At 33.2% G+C, this 23,999-nt stretch overlaps 1 protein-coding gene across 1 annotated transcript in view; it reads left to right on the top strand.

Annotated features, from left to right (window-relative positions):
- The window catches only part of LOC145296792 (dynein axonemal heavy chain 1-like), a 350,721-nt gene that overhangs the window by 105,800 nt on the left and 220,922 nt on the right, over window positions 1-23,999 (top strand). The window contains exons 20-26 of the mRNA XM_080142859.1: window positions 1,315-1,513; window positions 3,715-3,827; window positions 6,793-6,933; window positions 13,871-14,083; window positions 14,284-14,448; window positions 15,823-16,050; window positions 18,387-18,566. Coding sequence (XP_079998985.1) covers window positions 1,315-1,513; window positions 3,715-3,827; window positions 6,793-6,933; window positions 13,871-14,083; window positions 14,284-14,448; window positions 15,823-16,050; window positions 18,387-18,566 — 1,239 coding nt within the window. The remainder of the gene's footprint in view (window positions 1-1,314; window positions 1,514-3,714; window positions 3,828-6,792; window positions 6,934-13,870; window positions 14,084-14,283; window positions 14,449-15,822; window positions 16,051-18,386; window positions 18,567-23,999) is intronic.

Here is a 23,999-nt window from a genome sequence, read left to right as displayed (position 1 = left end):
TGAAGACAAGCTATTTGATGGAATGATTTTATAAAGCAAGATTAAAACAACATCTCTATCATATTTCTCTTCATCTGTCTGTGCCTCCGCTCCATTTTTAAAAAAATATTGGCCCTATCTGGCTGAAATTTTTTATGGACCTTTGCTATGATAAGAGGGCAGCGAAATAAGTATTATAGGATTAATAAGGATTAGTCACTGCAATATGACATTTACTCTAAAGTTCCCTTACATTGAGACTAGCAACATCATCAAGTGCAAGGAAGGAGAAAGAGTGGGACAAATAAAATTACAAATACGTTTCTGCAACTTATCAAAAACCTTCAGTTAAAATTCTACAATCGTGTTGTCTTGGATTTTGGATTATATTAAAAAGGTCCAATTTTTGTCACCTCTCTAATTCCATTCTTAGAAAATAATTGTTGAGGCCTTTGCTTCTTTTTTTTTTTTTTGTATTACATTTTCACCCCAAACAAGGCACATTGTCACTTTGGTGTAGGGGGCTACTATCAGGGGCAACAACTACTGGGGTACTATGTAGGGATTTGGGCAGCAAGATGTTGGTTCACGTTGCACTTGTATATATATATATATATATATATATATATATATATATATATATATATATATATATATATATATATATTATTTATTTATTTTTTATTACATTTTCACCCCAAACAAGGCGCATTGCCACTTTGGTGTAGGGGGCTACTATCAGGGGCAGCACCTACTGGGGCACTATGTTGGGATTTGGGCACCAAGATGTCGGTTCACGTTGCACTTGAACTTCTGCATGTCAGTACAGTTGGGGAAGTAGGGACCTGGAATGGAATTCCAAAGTCTAGCGGTTCTGGGGAAGAAACTACTGGAGTAGAAAGATCTTTTACATCTAGGGATCTCTACAGTGTGGGGTGGGATTTTGCAGCCTGTCGGTTCTGTCGAGGGTGTTCACGTCGTGGGGGCACAAGTGCTTGCGGTTCATCAGAGCATTCACCATTAAAATACTTGTAGAACAGGCAGAGGGATGCAACGTTTCGTCGATGGGACAGAGGCTGAAGCTTAGAAATAAGACAGTAAGGAGGTAGTTAACAAGAGTATCTATTTACGGAAAGCGCAAAGATACTGTGTTGCCAGTGACTGATTCTGGTTTTGTCGTTGCGACTCTCTCAACTATTTATAGTGTCGGGAAGAGTCCATGTAGTGACACAATAAGGGTAGATCACCATAGCAATAATGTGTTTATGGAAATTATAAACTGAGTAAGAAAATTGATTTTCAAATAACTAATAAGCTATTCTGTTCTTTATCTAGTATGAAAAATTATCGGTGATGATAAAAGAATTTGAGCCCTACCAAAATCTTTGGATGACAGTTTCTGATTGGCAACGTTGGCGTGAAAGCTGGCTCAATGATCCGCTGATGTCAATCAACTCTGAAGAACTAGAGAAGAACGTTAACGATTCTTATAAAATCATGCACAAATCAGTGCGATTCTTTCAAGAGAGCCCAGGTATTTATAACGTTTTTTTTTTTTTTCAAAATGTACAAATCTGTATAGTATTAAAAAGGTTATGGTGTTTTGGGAGTTTGTTCGTATGCAATTGCTAATATGTGATTGGTTGACAAAAAAGAAATGGGTAGAATACACATTATTAAGGAAGTCGTTTTTACGAGTTTGTTATATGCAAATGCTAACATGTGATTGGTTGATAAGAAAGGAATAGGTAGAGTACACATTATTAAGGCAGTCGTTTTTACAAGTTTGTTCTTATACAAATACTAACATGTGATTGGCTGACAAAAAAGCAATAAGCAGAGTACATATTATTAAGGCAGTCGTTTTTACGATGTCCATATCCAAGTTTGAATCTCAGGTAAGCCACAGGATTTTTTAACTGGATCCATATTTTATAAATGTAAAGAAATTGATATAGCGTAATAACATATATAAAAAAAAGCATTGCATAAATATGTAGAGGGTAGCGTAGCATCTGTTCTCTTATCATGATATTATTCTTTCAGGTCCTTCTTTTTTGTGAAGAAGAGTAAGATAGTGTAGTATCTATTTTGTTGCCATGCAATCATCCTCCCAGGTATTATTTCTTTCTTAATGATGGGGTTTAGTGTAGTATCTGTTCTGTGATTACCTGTTCAGGGATTATCTTCTTCTTGAGGGGGAATAGCATAGTATATATTCGTTCTTCATGATACAGTCCTCCCAGGCATTATCTGCTCCTTTGACTTTGAGTAGGGCAGTATAACATGTGTTCATTTGTCATAATACCATTTTCTCATGTATTAACTCATTTTTTGTGGGAAAGGGATACTGTTCTTTGGTAATGATACCATCCTACCATGGATTACCTACTGTTAGATTATGCCGGGACGACATCAGGTTGCCTTGTTGATAGTCGATTTTCTTAAATCGATTATTATTATTAAAAGTTAAAAATGTTAAATAAAAAAAACATTACTGTTTGTTGGTAAGAACAAGGACAAATATGTTATAGGTTCGAAATGTGGAATGGGTTTGTAGAACAATAGAACAAAAAAACACAGAACTGTGGCCTTGGGAGTTAAGTGTTAAAATACTCAAACAAAATAAGTTTTAAAATAACAGATAGAAAAACGTGATTCAAAGTCACATGTTAAAAATGTGAGTTTAATTACGTCATGGCAAAGGATTAGTTTGAATGTATACAAGCAGAGTTAAGAAAACAGAGTTAGAGAGAGACGGGAGACAGACAGAGAGAATTGGAGGTTGAATACAGGGCTTGTAATTGCCCTGTACAGAAAAAAAAATCTAAAGACATGTGCAATCTTCCAATAGGAAACCATTTGGAATAAAAGCTGTTTGAAAATGTAACCAGAGACTTCTGGTCGTTTCTTTAGAAGAAATGTTCATTCCAGCTTTGACCGGTTCGTTGACCAAGACTCCAGATGAATAAAGGTAATGTTTCCCTGTTTGGCAGGATATAATTCCCCAGAAGATGTCACGTCCCTTTGTTGTTAAGGAAATGTTTGTTGTTAAAATATTATATGTCCTGTTGAACTATATGAATATATGTAATGCATATTTGTAAACAGTTATATATACTCCTACAAAAAACATTTATGAAACACTAGACGGCACGAAGAAACACATTATATACCCACTGCATTATATAATCACGTTCATTATATACACGCATATATTTATATGCAAAAGAATGTATACACCGTGTTATATACAACCCTGATAATACAACATGATTAATTTGACGCTCGTTATGCATAACCTCCACCCACCCACAACATAACACTACTCCATTTTGGGGGATAGAAGGATAATGATATGCTAGCAGCTGTTAAGTTGTCTTCCACTTGTCTTGAGATAAAAGGAGTGCGGTTCTTTGTGTTAAGTTCTTAGAGTGATCTCCCTTGCTTGTTGTTGTAGATTGATTGACTGGAAAACAAAAATGATGAAGGTTTTGTTAATGACCGGCTGTCTGTGAATGGAGTTATGTGAAGGGTAAATCACATTGGTAGTAGAGTGTATTATATATGAGAAAATGCTAGCATGTAACGTTCTATTTGCTTTTTGGAAAAGTAATTAAAAACGAAAAGAAAATGAAAATAAAAATTGTGATCTACTTTATTCAAGTCAGGGAATCAGTTTTTTTTGTTTTTTTGTGTTGATTGCATTTCAATGATTTTGGTTTTTTATTTCAGTGATCCAAGATGTTGCTCAAGAAATAAAAAATCAGATTGAGGAGTTCAAACCATTTATACCACTGTTCCAAGGATTACGGAATCCAGGAATGCGGAATCGCCATTGGGACCAGGTACAACTTTTTAAAAATACATATATAATCTCTCTCTCTCTCTCTCTCTATATATATATATATTATATTGTTGGAATGGGAGATTATAGCTGACTCAATTAAACGTCGTGTGGATCTGTTATGTATGTGTTTAAGGAAAGTTGCTTTGTTAAAATCAAACTGGTGGTCGTTTTCCATGATGTGACAAAATATGGCGTTGAGTGTATCGTTGTTTTTTACATCTCTTTTGTGTTCATATATTCTTTTATTTAAATTACGTTGAGTTTCTCCTACGTATATTCTTCCACAATCAAGGCAGGGTATGGAATATATTCCGGCTTTGGTGTTAATGTTGGTATTAGTTATAATTTTACGTGTTAGATCCCTAATTGTTAAAGAGTTTAGTTTTGTTATTTGAATGCCTGTCTTATTTAGGTTCTTATAGATTGTGTCGTTGTTTTTATTAGTTGGTAATGTTAATTGTCTGTTGTGCGTCTGGCTATTATAATATATATATATTAAACCACCCTAATATATATAATCTCTCTTTCTCTCTCTCTCTCTCTCTCTCTCTCTATATATATATATATATATATATATATATATATATATATATATATATATTAAACCACCCTCTGGGTTGTATCTGTCTAATCTTGGTGCACAGGATCATAAATGTAACCCATGAGGGGCCAGGTTGTACATACAGGCAAGAAAATGCGCACTAATCCTAAGTCCTGGTGGCGACACCTTTAACCCTGTCTAGTGGTGGACCCTTCAAGGGTAGCCAAACCCTCACTGGTCACTGGAAAATACCATGTGGGTGCTCGCAGCACGCAAAATATGCATGACCCCAGGTTCGTGTGTCAATCCTTTCTTTTGCACTTCAGCTGGCCGTTCATCATCAGATGCTGAGGTTTGGAGTTCCTCCTAAGGAAACCCTGGTGAATGGTTGGTCTATCACTTCTTTTGGTGCAGTCTAGGCTGGTTGTGACGTCGGTGCTGTAATTAACTGGGTTTCAAATCAAACAATTAAAAAATAACCCGGAGATCATTTCTTTTTATAAACGAGAATAATTATTCACTGAAAGTTACAAAACTCTAATCGTTCATAGGTTGTGACTCAAAATACAAATGCTCTGGGGACTGGCGGCTTCCATTAGTCAAGCCATGGCGCATGACCCTAAGTCTGGGGCTTGTGTCTGCACGGTGGAGATTCAGGAAAAACTTTGTATAAGGAAAGTTAAATTCTTTGGATTCTGAATGGCTTTGTGATGCAAGAAGTTTTAACTTAGGTTCCTTCAGACAGCTTCCTAGTTAGGAGCAAGAGCTTTTCAACTTAGCTCTTATAGAGGGTTTCTGGCCCCTGCGCAGGAACTCAAGAAGATGCGTACTCTTCAATGCCAGCAAACAAAAACCTTTTTTTTTTCTCCAAACACAATGGTTTTTTAGTAAGCTCTAATTGCGACCACCATCACTTTGAGATCACTATTTTATCCTCCAGAGTTACTCTTTCTTTTCTCTTTTCTTCTGAATCTCTTTTCTTTCTCTATCTAAACCATATTTCTCTTTAATTCACTTTCCTTTTTTTCTTTCTCTCTCTCTCCAACTTATTTTTCTTTTAAAGAAACTGTATCATCAGCCATGCTCTCCCATCTTTCGGTTTAAATCCCCATCACTTATATGGTGGTCCGACACTTAAATATATAGCATGTGGCCCAATGACAATATCTTCTTTGATACCAGGGCAGACTTCTCATCATCATGTCAAATTCACTGTTCTTTTCTGTTCACCTATCAACAATAAAAACATATTCCGGACTTTGGAGAAAAGAATGAATTAAACCTGTGTCAAACCCCCACCCAACCATTAGCCCCTAAGCAAGGTGAATTGGTGTTACCCAGGCATGCAACATCGTTTATCACTAAAACTTGTATGTTTATCTCTGTGCACAATGGATTCTGTCATAAAGAAATGACGTCATTTGCTTAAACAAAGTTAGTATTTACTTCTCTCCCACCACGAGGAGATGTGACACAAGGTTAGAAGGTAGGAATTGAAAAGGATAGTGCTCAGGAACCAAAGCACTCTGGACTACAAACAATGCCTGAGCAGACTGGTCGGCATTCCCTGGAAGGGGTATGTCTCAGGCGATTAACGATAAACCAATCCCTTCTCAAAGAGAAGGAGGGTGGCGTTCCTAGTATTGCACAGAATGATACTTCAGCCCGACAGAAAAAAGGCCACTTAATTCAAATGGATCAGACTTTGTCTGACTGATTGTCGAAGACGTATCTTCGATTTGGTAACACCACCCTTAAGGTCAGGTGAACTCCTGGGTGAAGAAGAAGGAATATGTTGTAATTTGTAAATTAGATAAGAAATAGGAGGAGGAGGAGGAGGAGGAGGAGGAGGAGGAGGATCATAATTAAAAAAAGAATAGCTTTGGGGAAAGGCAAGGGTTAAAAATGTATTTAATTGTATGTTTAATCCACGTATACATGTAACAGTTACGGTCATCATAATTTGTTGTATGCAAAGTATAAATATATGAAATATCTTTGTTCACCACAAACGTTTTTTTATGGCTTGTTTATTTTCTGCACATGTTGGTTTAGCCAATGTAATACACTGCTATTCTTAGTAACGTTACGCATGCTCAGAGAATCAATTCAAGTTCTTTACCCATACATTGCTGATCTTGATAAAATAGAATATCAAATATTCTTTATTTTTCACTAGATAAAAAGCACACACACACACACACACACACACGCACACGCACACACACACGCACGCGCACACACACACACACACACACGCACACGCACACACACACACGCACGCACACACACACACACACACACACACACACACACACACACACACACACACACACACACACACACACACACACACAGTGTTTAATAATTTCCAATGCTAGCAAGTTCTTGTATGATGATTTTATTTGATTTTTTTTTTCAGTTATCTGCTGATTTGGGATTTCCAATACGACCAAAGTCAAATCTGACTTTTAGTGCATGTCTTGATATGAATCTACAAGAACACATTGAAGTAATCAGCAAAGTTGCAGAAATAGCTGGCAAAGAATATGCTATTGAACAAGTGAGTATTTCAGTGAGATTGCTGAATATATTAGAAATTTTAGAATATTCTCGTACCAATATTAGAAACTTCACAATATTCTTGTACCAATATTAGAAAATTTCTGTATCAATATAAGAAACTTCAGAATATTCTTGTGCCAATATTAGAAAGTTCAGAATATTCTCGTACCAATATTAGAGACTTCAGAATATTCTCGTACCAATATTAAAAACTTCAGAATATTCTCGTACCAATATTAAAAACTTTAGAATATTCTTGTACCAATATTAAAAATTCCAGAATATTCTCATACCAATATTAAAAACTTCAGAATATTCTTATACCAATATTAAAAATTCCAGAATATTCTCGTACCAATATTAAAAATTCCAGAATATTCTTGTGCCAATATTAAAAATTCCAGAATATTCTCGTCCCAATATTAAAAACTTCAGAATATTCTCATACCAATATTAAAAATTCCAGAATATTCTCGTACCAATATTAAAAATTCCAGAATATTCTTGTGCCAATATTAAAAATTCCAGAATATTCTCGTACCAATATTAAAAATTCCAGAATATTCTCGTACCAATATCCAAATTCAAATTCCAGAATATTCTCGTACCAATATTAAAAATTCCAGAATATTCTCGTACCAATATTAAAAATTCCAGAATATTCTCGTACCAATATTAAAAATTCCAGAATATTCTCGTACCAATATTAAAAATTCCAAAATATTCTCGTATCAATATTCAAATTCAAATTCCAGAATATTCTCGTACCAATATTAAAAACTTCAGAATATTGAATGATATTGTATGGGTAGAGGCGTAGACTGTTAGGTTGACAGTTGAGTTCGATCAATTCTTGGCTTGAAGCACTTGCTTGTCTAGCTGGATTGATGAACTGTAAACAGTGAAACAGTACTGTCTGTGGATGACTATATATATAGATATATATATATTTATATATATATATATATGTATAGATTTCAAACTTTGCTTTCGTATAAGCTGTATCACCTGAAGAGGTCTCTAGTTACTAGTAACTAGCAGACCAAAACATGCTCATGATTGTGTAGCAATATATTACTTTTTATGTAAAAACAAATAAAGTATGTATATATATATGTATATATATATATTTCTTTACTATTATATAAAAGGAACTTTTTCTGTGTGTCTGTGAGTTTATTCCCTGTGGACTCAAAAACGGGTCGGTCAATTTTTATGAAATTTCACACGAAGGTACTTTATGTACCTGGCAGTGTTTTTAGATATGTTTGTTATGGAATGTCTTCGATAAGTACTGATAATTGATAATCAAAATAATTCGATGAAAGAAGAAACAGGCGATTTTCACCCAAATTAACACCTTACTCAGCCTAACATCACAAGTGCATTTGAGAAGTTTTATTACCACACAAGCTGAAAGGCCCGACATATAAGATCAACAGTAGGTTCTTTGGTATGACAGGGGCACGTTCAAAATGAATGTCTCTGTTTAAAGCACAATTGAGCCATAACTTGACTTTTTCATTTTAAATTAGAATTCAAACTATTATCACCACATGACCAGTAAGGCCAAACATATAAAGTCAACAGTAAGTTCTTTGATATGACAGGGACGCGTTCTAAATGAATGTTTCTGTTTTGAACACAATTGAACCATGATACTTGACTTTTGCATTTTAAACTTTAATTCAAGCCATTATATATAAAAAAATAATTTTATAAAATCAACAGTAGGTTCTGTACAGTGCAATATAAACTACAATGTATTGTGAACTAAGTCACTGCATGTAACATGTGAACTTTCTTCCAGAGCACTGCGATGAGTCCGCAACTAGTGCGGGCAATCAATCGATTTGATTGAAAAAATGGGCGATTTCACTGATTTCGATGGGAGTATGAAACATTCATTCATCATTATTCAATCCCGGACAACGTCAGGTCACCTTGCTAATATTATATATGACTGTCTTTTGAGATAAGCTACAAAACGAAACACTTGGAAATTATGGGCTGTTTTATAATTAGACATAGAAACCTACCTACCAGAATGTCTTATTATCTGGGGTAGTCATAATTTTTGAAGGATTCCCGGTGACTTCTAAGTTAATTGGAATGAAATTGATTTATTCATCAGAGAAAAAGTTTTATTTATGATAATTTTGTGCAGTAATTGATAAAACACTCATCTCAAACCAGCGTCCATCTTTGAATATCCTGTTTATAAATTGAATATCGAACTACACCATAGCTTCATTTGGGAGTGCCAGATGAATTACTGTATATTGGCCAATTGGGAATAATTAATTAAACGCGTGAACAAAACGGGTTCATTTAATAAAGCGATGCTGAATTATTATCAGAACGAATTATTGATATTTACATATTTTTTTTTTAAAGAACCAATATATTCAGTAATGTATTTTTTAATGTTATTTTCATACTTTTTTTTTTTTTACTTTCTTTCCATCTCAGCATTCACCGTTAAATTGACGACTTAATAGATTTTCGGGTATGCTGAAAATGAATAATATATTTAAATTTATTATCCAAATGTAATCCATTATGTTTTTACCGGAGGTCATTTTTTTCACCGATTGAAAAGTACTAATGCGATTTTAAACCAGCTAATAAAATCAAATAGTGTTTATTAAAAAAGAAATTGAAATATATTAACAAAGTTTCTTTTTTTGTTTTGAAAATATTAATTAGCATATAATAAAACTAATATGTTTTATAAATAGAATTGAAATATATTAAAATTAACAAATAATAGGACCAAGTGAATTGAAATATAATACAAAGCTATTTTTTATTATTTTGAAAATATTATTTAATTAGCAAATAATAAAACAACAGATTTTTTATAAATAGAATTGAAATATATTGAAATTAACTGATAAATAATAAAAGCAAATGAAATGAAATATTATATATCATTTTATTCTATTATTATTGTTATATCTATTTATTTTTAATTCTTTGAGATGAGGCTTCATAATTTGTGTATTTATTTTTTTAGTGGACGGTTATCCTCATCTTCATAGTTGTTTTTGTTTCACCACGTTTCAGCCAACACATCCTCTGGCCTTCTTCCGGTAGTTAACCCGCAGTAGATAGAGGCGTTGAGTCTCTACGGTTCCAAATGAACATTATCTGAAGATAGCGGTTTCAATCCTACCTAAAAACTATGGGAGGCAGTAATTATTGGGGGTGCAGTTACAAGACTCAGCATTCCTATCCCATCGTGGTTAACCACTTGAATTTTTTGAACAAAAATTTTAAAATAACTTTTTTAGATCAAGTTTTTTAAAACTTCTTTCAGAATAGAAAATTTTTACAATTTCATAAGGAACATATTTAATATAGGTTTCATTAAAAATATTCAGTAGATAACGAGAAAAATAGAGATGAAAATTTCAAAAGGACTGTATAACTGGTTATGCTCAATAGTAGTCCTCGCCAGCGAAAGTCTTTGTTATTGTTATTCTATTATTATTTAAAACATTTTGTGTCCTGTTCTTTCACGCGAGGACTGAAGAAGGCCAGAGGATGAGTTGGCCGAAACGTGGTGAAACAACAACAACAACAACAACAACAACCATGAAAATGAGTATAACAGTTCGTAAAAAAAAAAAAATGAAATGAAATATATTGCAAAATTACTTTTTTTAATTTTATATTGAAAATATTAATTAATAAATAATAAAAACAACAGTTTTTTTATAAATGAACTTGAAATCTATTAAAAATAATTAACAAATGATAAAATCAAACGAATTGAAACATTCATTTTTTTTTCTAAAATGGAATTAAATTTTGTTATTTTAATATAAAAAATTACACCGCATATTAATGACATATAAATATAGTGATATATGATGATTAGCAATCAAACCATACAGTGCCATCTAATGGTGTTCATGTTATTGGAAGTTTGTATGGCTAAATCTATTGCAGAAACGTTTAAAAACAAAGTTCTAAACCTTGTACAACTTGTTCAGAAATATAATGCACGATTAATTACATGTAGGCATCAAGCAAAATGAAAAATAAAAAGTAAAAATCCATCAAAATCGGACAGATAAAAAATAATAGGGTATACATTGGTTGAAATATGAGACAAAACTAAGCACAAGCCCACATGAAAATATTTTGTAATTGATGGGAATTTATATATATATATATATATATATATAGTAAGTTATAAAATATATATGTCGATTAAGCTACACTGAATATTCCGCGTTTCATCCACTCTAGGACTCTTCATGCTTATATATATATATATATATATATATATATATATATATATATATATATATATATATATATATATATATATTAGTGTTGGGACGATTAGTCGGAATCAGAAATCGGAAAAATCATAACATTTTTTGAGTATCGGAATCAGTGTATGAATTACAAAAATTAGTGCCTATTTCCAATGCTAAAAATAATTTTTTTAAATAATTATTTAAAAAAAAATATTTGTTGGTTTTAATTTACCAGTAAAACTAAAATCTATAGATCCCCCCCACCACAAGTATATTTTTGTGTTTGTTAAAATGTTTTTTTGTTTTTTTTTACAGTAAGCTGAAAAAAGTAACGTTTTAACTAAATATTTAGAAAGTTAAATGAATTGAAATCAATAATTACAATCAATAATTATATCAGAATCAGGCATTTAAAACAGACTCGGTTATTGTATCGGAATCTGGAAAAAAATTTGAAACAGACCCATCACTATATATATATATATATATATATATATATATATATATATATATATATATATATATATATATATATAATGCTCCTTATCTTGGGTTGAGCATATTGGGAAGTGATATACAATTTGCCATTAGTATATTAAGTTACGTTCTTTGTGTAAACAAATCAAGCGGAGACATTTGGACGATATCAAAACATCGTTAATTCATTACTCACACAGCAGCAGTCGTATAGCGCAATGGTGAGAAGCCTTGACTGTCATTTGGGTGGTCGGGTTTCGATCCTGGCTTGAGGCAGTTGCCTGTCTTGCCGCACTGATGAGCTGTGAAACAGCGAAACAGTACTGTATGCGGATGACTATATATATATATATATATATATATATATATATTATAGTCAATTTAAATAAACAGTAACACTATATGTATATCCAAAAGTAAAACCATTGAATTTCATCGAGGTTGTTGATACTGTTTATCTAGAACTGTGTCGTGGTTTGCTTGAAGCATTGTTTTTAATGGATAAAAGGAGTGGATGTACATTTTTACCCTTGAAAATGAGAGTGCTCTCGAAAATATTTGGGAATAAGTACCATCTGCAGTCGAAATATATAATCAGGTGAATAAATTTAAAAAATATATTATTGAATTATTATTATATTATTTAGTATCTGTTTCCAACAAATGAATAATTCTTGTATTGACAAGCCTTCAAACACGCACACATACACACATTCATATATATATATATATATATATATATATTGTTAATTGGGGCGTGTCGAAAAGAAATGAATACAGTGCTTGATCGTAAGAATGCAAGAAATGAATGCAGATTATTTGTTTAAAACTACACATTACATACCCCAGAAACGTACCAATGTTTCATTTACACAACTAGATCTTTACTGTTTAAAAAATACATTTTAAACTCTCGGCTGGTCACAAAATGAAATAGTTTTGAAAAAAATGCAAGCTTCCATTTTTTTTTTTCAAACTATCTTCATTCCATGAGTCACTGGAGGATTTTAAATGTGTTTTAAGGACCTTTTTCAAACAGTAAAAATGGAAGCTTCCACATTTTTTAAGTGTCTTCGTTCTGCGAGTCATTGAAGATTTGAAATATGTTTTAAAGGCCTTTTCTAAATAGTAAAAATATACCTGTGTTAGTGGAACTATGGTTTGCCTCTGGAGTATGTAATGTATAGTTTTTACATAGATAAATGAATAAATAATATATGTAATTAACTGTAATTTTTAAATACTTTCAGATTGCAGCTTGTATTATACTGTAAATTGAAGTTCATATGAATTTTAGTATAATAAATCCAATCAGATATAATATCTATAAGACAAAATCTCAATTATAATTCCAAAATTTTCCCTGCCGACCCCTTCGTCCTTCTTCCGTCTCTCTATTCTTTTTTTCTTTTTCGTTTCCTTTTTCTTTTTATTCCTCGTTTTTCTTTTCTTTTCACTTTTATTCTTCCTATTTATCCTGTTAAATATTGACATTCTCTTTCCCCCTATCGCTTCCTGTTTTGAGTCTAAAATGTCACTTAATCTGCCACACCTTTAAATTTAGCGTTTTAACATTCTTTTTTTATAAATAATAAAAGAAATACATTTCATTCCTTTCATTTGAGAATCAGATGCCTTCAGTGGCGCATAAACTTCATTACATTGGCTGACGAGTTCTTGCCAACCAATTGTCCGAAACATTAGCATGTCCAGTGTAATGCCTATGTAATATTTGTCTATATAAATAAAAATATTATATTTTGCTCTTTTTTATTGAGCACTCATAATAACCTCGTTTTAATTCATGAGTTTTCTCTCTTGAATACCTTTAACTTGGTATATATATCACTAGTAAACATTCCAAAGCCAAAGATGTATTTATTTCAGACTTATAGTGTTTTATTGTTAATAAAGTGTATCTTACATGTATTTCTCTGAATTATGGACATTCTCCAAACTAATTTTCGGAGACAGATTTTTATATTCGTCGAAAAAACAACAACAAAAAAAAAAAAACGCAAAGTACATAGTTATATTGTTAATAACATGGTACAACAATAACAAATGAAAATTGGCTTGTCAGAAATAACATTTGATTTTTCGGCTTAAATGCTATTTGTGCCTGATTTTAAAACTTAAGTAAGTTCGATACGTTAGATTAAATGTTTTTTTTTCCTATTTTAGGCTTTAGACAAAATGGAAAAAGAATGGGAGCCGATCCAGTTTGATGTCATGGCCTATAAGGATACTGGCACCTATATTATTAAATGCTCTGATGACACATCGCAAATGTTAGACGACCACATTGTAATGACACAAAGCATGTCGTTTTCACCTTTCAAAAAAGCATTCGAGGCTCGAATTGGAGCATGGGAACGCAAATTGCAGATAGCTCAAGTAAGTTTATTTTATGATAGCGATTTTTTTTACCCTTTTTTTTTTTAACTATAGAACCGTTACTACTATAGAGTGCGCTCCCTTGAAAACTGAAGGTTGGCAGCCATATTTTTTTTTACTGGCATATAAACCCTTTTTAAATTACTTAATGTTTCTACTTCTATATATTTTACAAAATCTTTGCTTGTTGTTCTCCATAGGAAGTCTTAGATGAATGGGTTGCCTGCCAACGGTCTTGGATGTATCTCGAACCAATTTTTACATCTGAAGATATTAACAGACAGCTTCCTGTTGAGAGTAAGCGCTACCAGACTATGGAACGTGCATGGAAAACTATTATGAGAAACGCAAAAGATAATCCTCAGGTGAGATCGTTTTTATGACATACTGTATATCATTTCTGTATATTGTCATTTATCCACTTATATTTTAACTCTGTCACTACTATTAAATAAAAGGAACTGTGTGTGTGCGTGCGTGTGTGTGTGAGTTCGTTCCCTATGTACTCGAAAACGGTTGGACCGATTTTTATAAAATTTAACATGAAGATGTTTTATGTGCCTTGCAGCGTTCTTGGATAGGTTTTATCGCGGAATGTTTTCAATAAGTATCGATAATCAATAATCGAAATAATCCAATGAAAGAATGAACTGGCGTTTTGACCAAAGTTAACACCTTACGTAGCCTAGCATCACAAATAAATTTGAGAAGTTTTCTTACCACACAAACAGAAAAGCCCGGCATATAAAGTCAACAGTAGGTTCTTTGATATGACAGGAGCGCGTTCAAAATGAATATTTCTGTTTAGAGCACAGTTTAAACATGATACTTGACTTTGCATTTTAAACTTTAATTCAAGCCATTATATATAAAAGACAATTTTATAAAATCAACAGTAGGTTCTCAACAGTGCAATGTAGACTACAATATATTGTGGACTAAGTCACTGTGGAAGAGCAGGTGGAGCTTCCTTCTAATGCAACGTGCAAACAATCGATTTGATTAAAAAATTGACGATTTCACTAATTTCGATGACAATAAAAGCATTGGAAGTGCGAAACATTCATTGATCATCATTTAATCCCGAGCAACGTCGGGTTTCTCTTTTCATTCTGGAAACTATCATTACTAACTAAATTGAGGAACATCCAATCACATTTAAATTAGCTCCATTTTTTTCATATTTTTCAGTACTAGGATTTATACTTAAGGCTTCAAAGCATACAATCAGCCGTTTGCATGCCACTGCCTCAGCCAATTTTAGACGATAATCTTTTGTTGAGTTATGGTGGAAACTGTGATTATGCGCAATTCCCAAATAAAATAATTTGGCTGAAGACTACTGGAATTTGAGGTTGGGGATTTTTTTTTTTTTTTTTTTTTTTTTTTTAAGACCATCAAATTCTACTTCCAATGATTCTCGACCACTCTCTGTGTTGATAAAAATTTGATTGATAAAATTGATAAAAGTCACTGATTTAACTCAATAGGTTTAACTGCCCTTCAAAATTTGAGTTTATTTTTTAAAAATAATTTTTTTTTGTTTCGTCAGCAAAACCATTAGATTCTGTTTTCAAAGAACCCTAAATCGTTCTCAGGTGATAAGTTTAAGCTGAGATATGAAGTTTTACCATTTTTTTTTTTACTAGTGGAAACACTGCCGCGAATCCCTTCTTTTTTAATTCCAGATTCTGCAAACGATTTTGTTATTTGACTGAACTATTTATCTATCACTGTAGGTTATTTCCCTGTGTCCAGACCCACGTCTTTTAGAGAGCTTGAAAAAGTGTAATGTGCTTTTGGAGCAAGTGCAAAAAGGACTCACTGATTATTTGGAAACGAAAAGAACATCGTTCCCCAGGTTTTACTTTTTGTCTGATGATGAACTGCTCGAGATTCTCTCTCAAACTAAAGATCCGACTGCTGTGCAGCCTCATCTCAGGAAATGCTTTGAAAATATTGCAAGGGTAAGTGAATATACTTTATGCGTTTTCATCGAATTACTTGGAAATACAGAATGAGCCAAAAGTAAGTGGGCAGTAAATGATAACATTTATTTAGAGATTCGTATACTTACAACTATATGAACTAACATTATACTACCTCCGGTCGGAAATAGTTGGTGCAGAATTAAAACTGTCCGCGTTTTAGGTTTTCTCATGCACCGTTTCAATGTTTTAGAGGGTAACTGGTAGTACTTTAGAGCGTGCTTAATTGAAAAAGGAATAGTCTTCATTCTAAAAATCATTTAGAGTTTAATCTATGCACATTACTTTGTTAATTGTTATATAATCTATTTTTAAAAATACCCGCAGTGGCTATATAAATATGGAAAATGTAGTTGATGCCAATGTGGAAGGTAAAAGCAGAAATGATAAGAGAGAATTGACAAATTCAAGACGAACAGCAGTTCTGCAAGTGTTGCTACAAAAGTCTAAAGGGCACATCCTAGAACGAGGTGCAATCAAATATGCTGCCACAAAATTCGGTATAGGAAGAAATACTGTAGGCAGAATTTGGTCACGAGCACTAGACAGTTCATCCGATATATTGGTGCCAATGGATTCTTGGAGCCATAAGTTTCTCTGTGGCCGAAAAAAGGACTATAGTTCGCCGTTGGCAAAAATAAATACCATTCCCTTGAGAAAAAGAACCACTGAGGTCTACTGTTCAAGCATGTGGAATACCTATGACAACGTTGATTGCACGGATGAAAGATGGCGAAATTCGGGCACATTCAAATTCTGTAAAACCGCTTCTCACGATAGAAAAGATGAAACGTCACGTTGATTTTTGCTGTTCGCAGTTGGATTTAAATCAAGGAACTTTTGGAGAAATGTTTGATGTCATACATAGAAACTCAATCACTCTACGTAATGTTATCTACAATTTCTGTGTTTTCTTCAATTTCGTTCAGCATAATTTCACTAAGTTTCAGCCACCTGTCTGGATCATTTTCCAATAAGCCATGAATTATTTGTGGTCAATAAGCTTTCAACCTCGTCGAACTCACTTAATATATATTACCCTGACATAGGCTGACATATATTCGATGGGTTTCTAACAGTATTTTGTGTAGTTTTTTAGTTTTAACTCATTTTCCCAAACTTAACGTATTCAACATAGAGTTCGCCGCCATTTATATTTTTCAAATACATCGATAAACATATGTTTTTTGAGCCGAATAAACATTTTACATTAAGTAAAAACACTAAAAAGTTTTTCAGTTAGGTAGAAAAGTAACTTCTCCTGCCTTTGATAACATTTATTTGTTATACATTTGGTTTTGACAACTTTTTCGAATCTATGTGTATAGTAAAACAACTTTGACAGGTGTAACTTTCTCTCGATCTGTCAACCGTGACCAAGTAGAAGTCTTGAGTAATTCATAATTGTATTCTTAGTATCATCCATAACTAAGGTTAAACTTTCAGTCTCCAGAAGATTGTCACTCCATGATCCGTGGTGCAACTGATAAAAGTGCTAATTTATATTCACTTCTAAGTGACAGTTTTCTTAAGTTTGAAAGTTTAATCCTCAGTATGGGCGATACTAAGAATACAACCTCGAATTACCTATGGCTGACGAAATAAGAAGAACTACCTTTGTAAATGAAATAAATGGTTCCATTTAAAATTTTGTACAGATTCCCGAGTTCGACTTGTCTTTGCTCTGTACTATATTTAAACATATAATAAAATAAAGTCACTTTTTCTCCTCTCAAGTTAGACATCATAGGAGATATGATATCTTGTACAGGCAAAAAAGTCTGGAAACTTATTTAAGGTATCTCACACACACACACACACACACACACACACACACACACACACACACACACACACATCGCACACACACATGCGCGCGCACATATTTATTTTTATTAAAATTGCAAAATTTTAAAATGATGAAAAAGAAATGAACCATATTCGGATGTTTTGTTTTGTTTTTTTCGTTGTTATCCCTTTCGTATAAGTATTTCTACAGAAGAAAAAAAAAACATTCGGACATATATCCTTGAAAAGTTTGTCTGGCGAAAAGCGCTTCGGGTTCCATTACAATTTGTGATTTTTTTTTATCGACTTTTTAATTAACTTATTTATTTTATAACATCCGAATATGGTTCATTTCTTTTTCATCACGCACACACACACACACACACACACACACACACACACACACACACACACACACACACACACACACACACACACACACACACACACACACACACACACACATAAGAGATGTTTTTGTTTTTAACTTATAAAATAAATCTTTATGCTTTAATTATTTTTTACAGCTGAAATTTGAAGCTGATTTAAAGATTTCCACAATGTATTCCGGCGAAGGAGAATCAGTTGACTTCCGTTCCGTCTTGTATCCGACTGGAAATGTTGAATTTTGGATGATCCGTATTGAAGAGACGATGAAAGAAAGCTTGAGACAGATTATCGAATCTGCTTTGGAACAATATCCAAAAGTTTGTTGTGATTTTTTGAGTTTTTATTGAATTTATTATCTTTTTTTGTTGTTGCTTTATCACTATTCAGTGATATTGGGGCACTTTGATGATTATCTCATCAGTAGGAGGTTTGACAGTCATTCGATTGTATCCCCCTCCCCTCTTCCATTTTTAATCTGTAGTTTTATCTTAAAGAGAATGCCTATCAAAACAGTCTGCAAACAATTGCAGAACTGAAAAGGGTCATCAGAGGTCAAATCAGGGAAGTGTTAAGAGAAAAATGCGTCTGAATTATTGACAATTGTGCATATCGTATCCAGGTGCGTTTATCAGTGATTTAATTCTATGCACATGAGGTAAAAAGAGATAGAGGCTTTTAGTGATAATTTAAACACCTGATTTTTTTGTGAAATTTTGACAATAGGTATGAGACATCAATTAATAAATATTCCTCAAATTTCAAGATTTGCATTGCCTTTGATTCATAGGCATAGACACCAATTAATTAAGATTTTCTGAATTTCAATTCCTTTTTAAAACCGTTTAATCTTAACTCTTACCTTTGAGACATTTTCTTGAACCATAATCATGTAATTTTGATCAAGATTAAAATAAAAATTCTAGACATAACGTCTAGTATGATTATATCTAGATTTTAATCTATTCTGTTCAGGGAAATAATTTTATCTGTCCTAGAGCAGGTATATTTCTAGTACCATATATGACCCTTCAAACTAAAATCTTTATAACATATATATATATATATATATATATATATATATATATATATATTAAAAAGTTTGACTCATGTCCAGGTAACTTACATCTAAAATTTCAAGTGTTTAGACCCAAAATTGGCGAAGGAGTTTGGTAGTCTACAAAGGCTAACTCTTCCATTTTGGTACCTCTCGCAGCCAAATTATCGCTCAAAAACTGATTAAAAGGCTTGCTGCATGTCTGAATACCCTTTATGTAAAATTTCAAATATTTAGACCCAAAATTGGCTGAATAATTTGCTAGAGACCGCAAAGGTCAAATCTTTTTAAGTTTGATCCCTTGGCAGCCAAATTTTCGGCCGAAAATCGATTAAAAAACTTTACCTATCTGCATACACTTTTGTAAAATTTGAAATGTTTAGACCAAAAATTGGCTGAGTAATTTGGTAAAGACCGCAGAGGTCAAATTTTTTAAATTTTGACCTCTTAACATTTATTGTTATGGACTAAAATTAAATTAAAGTTTGATCGATGTCCAAGTGACCTACATCTAAAATTTCAAGTATTTAGACCCAAAATTGGTGGAGGGGTTTGGTAGAGTTTTCAAAAATCAAATCGTTGAACTTTGATCCCTTGACATCCAAATTTCTGTCCGAAAACCGATTAAAAAGATTTTCCCAAATCTCAATACCCTTTATGTCAAATCTCGAGTCTGTAGACTGAAAATTGACAGAGTAGTTTGGTAGGGAAATGTATACACACACACACACACACACACACAATTTCACTTTTATAGATATATAAATAGATATAGTGTATCACAAAAGTGAGTACACCCCTCACATTTCTGCAAATATTTAAGTATATCTCTTCATGAAACAACACTAACAAAATGACACTTTGATCCAATGAAAAGTAGTCTGTGTGCAGCTTATATAATGGAGTTAATTTATTTTTCCCTTCAAATAATTCAAATTGTAATCATTAAAAGCTAAACTCCTTTCAACAAAAGTGAGTACACCCCTAAGAAAGTACACAGTTAAATGTCCAAATTAAGTACTGCCTGTCATTTTCTCACCAAAATATTGTGTGGCTCATCAGTGTTACTAGACCCATGGGTGCATAGGGAGCAGATAAGTTCAAATTTGTAGTGCAGCTCTCACACTCTCTCCCATACTGGTCACTGACAGTCTCTACATGGCATCACATGACAAAAACTCTCCAAGGATCCTTTATACTGGTCACTGTCAGTCTCAACATGGTAACACATGGCAAAAAACCCTCCGAGTATCTTAAAAAGTGTATTGTTGTGCTACATGAAGACAGCCAAGGCCACAAGAAGATTGTCAACGCCCTGAAACTAAGCTGCAGATCACCCAGCATTTTAAAAGAGCAGGGTCCACTCAGAACAGGCCTCGGGTAAGTTGTCTAAAGAAGCTAAGCACACGTACTGAGCATCACATCTAAATGATTTCTTTGAAAAATTGGCATAGGACTGCTGTCAGCATTGCTGTAGAGATTGTATAGATGGGATAAGGGGTCAGCCTGTTAGTGCTCAGACAATATGCTGCACTCTACATCACATTGGTGTGCATGGCGGTCACCCCAGGAGGAATCCTCTTCTGGATATGATACACAAGAAAGCCCACAAATAGTTTGCTGAAGACATGTCATGTCAACAAAGCACATGAATTATTAGAACCCTGTTCTATGGTCTGATGAGATGGAGGTTAATTTGTTTGGTTCCAATGGCTTCAAGCATGTGTGATGGCTACCAACTGAAGAGTAGAAAGATAAGTGTGTCATGCCTACAGTCAAGCATGGTGACCAGAATGTCATGGTGAGTAAAGGGCATAATATATTCACTGATTGATATAATAATTAAATGATTGATTTTGCGCTACGAAACAGATACAGTCAAGAATTGTAAATGTCAACGTAATTCAAGCAATAAATTATAAGATGGTCAGCATCGTGAACTTTGGAATATAGTTTTTTGTCATTTATTCACTATATTGCTCTGTAATTACATTGAGCTTCTTAAATAAGGATTCATATATATATTAAAAGAAAATATATTTCCACAGAAATATATATATATATATATACAGTGATGATCATATTTATTGGCACGGTAAAATAAAAGTTAAATTTTGTCTAATAAATTCTAAAAAAGGGATTAAATTAAAGAAAATAACAAAGTATATTATGTATTTTTAACTGGCCTTTCCGATGCAGCAATCGGATTTTAGAAAAAATAAATAACAAAGGAACAACAAACATAATTGCAAAAAACCCTTGTTCAAAATTATTGGCACGATTTATTTAATAATCAATTGTATAGCCTTTGGCCTTGATTACCTTCCTCAGTCGCTTTTCATAGTTTACAACCAAGTTGTTGCACTCTTCAGTAGTAATTTTAGCCCACTCTTCCTGACAATAATCCTCCAATTGAATAAGATTCTTAGGCTTCCTTTGCATTACCCTCAATTTTAATGTTCTCCATAAATTTTCAATTGGATTAAGGTCTGGGCTTTGTGATGGCCACTCCAAAACATTAATATGATTGTCCTCAAGCCATTTCTTAGTCAGTTTAGCCGAATGCTTTGGGTCATTATCTTGCATGAACCACCAACGACGACCAAGTGAGAGCTCTTTAGCAGAGTCTTTCAGGTTTTCATCCAATATTTTAACATAATCTTCCTTTTTTATGCTACCTGTGACCTTAACAAGTCGCCCTGGTCCAGAGGCAGCAAAGGATCCCCAAAACATCAAACTGCCTCCACCGTGCTTCACTGTGGGTATGGTGTTCTTAGGCAGGAAAGCTTCGCCAGATTTTCTGTAAATATAAGACACTTTATTATGGCCAAATAACTCTATTTTCGTTTCGTCAGTCCATAGAACACGTTTCCAGAATGCAACATCTTTATCAATATGACGTTTTGCAAAGGCTAGCCTTGCTTTCAGGTGCATAGGCTTCAATAAGGGAGTCTTTCTCGGACGACATGCTTTTAAACCAGCTCTCTTCAAAACTCTACCAACTGTATGTCGAGATACATTCACTCCAGAGGTGCTCTATTCATCAACAATCTCCCCAACAGAGATCCTTGGGTTTTGTTTTACTTGTCGAACAATTTTCCGTTCATCTCTTGGGGAAAGAATCCTTTTTCTCCCTCTACCTCATAACGTGGCCTTGCGATTTGAACTTGTTTATTATGGCTCTAACAGTGGATTTGGGAAGGTTTAGCTTCTTTGAAATCTTATCATAGCCCTCCCCATTGGTATGGCATGCTACAACAAGCTTCCTGACGTCTTCGCTGTGTTCCTTAGTTTTAACCATGGCGATTGAAAATTATAATTTAGTCACTTATAATAGTTTAAATAAATCGCTATCTAAAAATTATCTGAAAAAAATTATTCACTGAATTAGCGTTAAACAAGCATAATATGGCTATAAAAAAGTTCAGAAAGCACGTAAACCGGAAATTGATTGATATTATACTGATACTAAAAGAAAAACAAAGCCGTGCCAATAATTTTGAACAAGGGTTTTTTGCAATTATGTTTGTTGTTCCTTTGTTATTTATTTTTTCTAAAATCCGATTGCTGCATCGGAAAGGCCAGTTAAAAATACATAATATACTTTGTTATTTTCTTTAATTTAATCCCTTTTTTAGAATTTATTAGACAAAATTTAACTTTTATTTTACCGTGCCAATAAATATGATCATCACTGTATATATATATATATATATATATATATATATATATATATATATATATATATATATATATATATATACATATATAGTCATCCACATACAGTACTGTTTCGTTGTATCACAGTTCATTGGTGTGGCTAGACAAGCAACTACCTCAAGCTAGAATCGAAACTTGACCGCCCAAACGACAGTCGGCACTTCTAATAATTACACTATTCGGCTGCTGCTATGCAAGTAGTGAATTAACAAGTCTAACCTCAATTTGTTTACACAAAGAGCATCGCTTAATACGCTAATAGCAGTTTGTATATCACTTCTCAATATGCTCAACCCAAGATAGGGAGCATTATAGTCATTCATATACAGTACTGTTTCGCTCAATTTGTTTACACAAAGAACATATAAATGGGGTTGGACAAAATAATGGAAAATAATCAGAAACAGTGGTTTTCTGATGGCAGCCATCCCATAGAAATTCAGCTTTTCGAAGCTCTCTGCAAACAGTGTTTGTTGAAACGGGATTATCCAGATGATTGTTAAGCTCTGCTATAATTTGAGGTGTCGTGTTTTTTTGCTTTTTCTTAACAATCATTACAAGAGCTGTACGATCTTTTTCAGACAGCTTCAGCTTTCTTCCAGAATTTTTTTTTAGAGGAAAATGTTTCCCTTTCATCGACTGATATCACCTTCGAGTCAGTTCCTTTTGATATGATGACCATCTCAGCCATACAACACCGACATACAATCAATAATATTGCCTTTGAAACCAGCATTAAAATGCTTAATGCAATACAATTTTATTCTGTGATATTAATTCTGGTATCACAGAATTTAAATTGTTAACGTCTCTCCTGATCAGTCTGAAAACGTTCTCCCGGCGCCTTATTGACTTCAAACACCCATTTCACAGCTATTTTTTTTTAAGTCTATTCTTTTATCCAGTTTTGTTGTTTATTTGTTTTTTCAGCTGATGATGATTCGATGAAGAATCAAAAACGTTCGTGATAATATAG

Source organism: Euprymna scolopes, chromosome 17 (genome assembly GCF_053919585.1).
Source record: "Euprymna scolopes isolate OS-2025 chromosome 17, ASM5391958v1, whole genome shotgun sequence".
In the NCBI taxonomy this organism is placed as follows: Eukaryota; Metazoa; Mollusca; class Cephalopoda; order Sepiida; family Sepiolidae; genus Euprymna; species Euprymna scolopes.
This window is presented reverse-complemented; position numbering and strand designations above follow the sequence as displayed.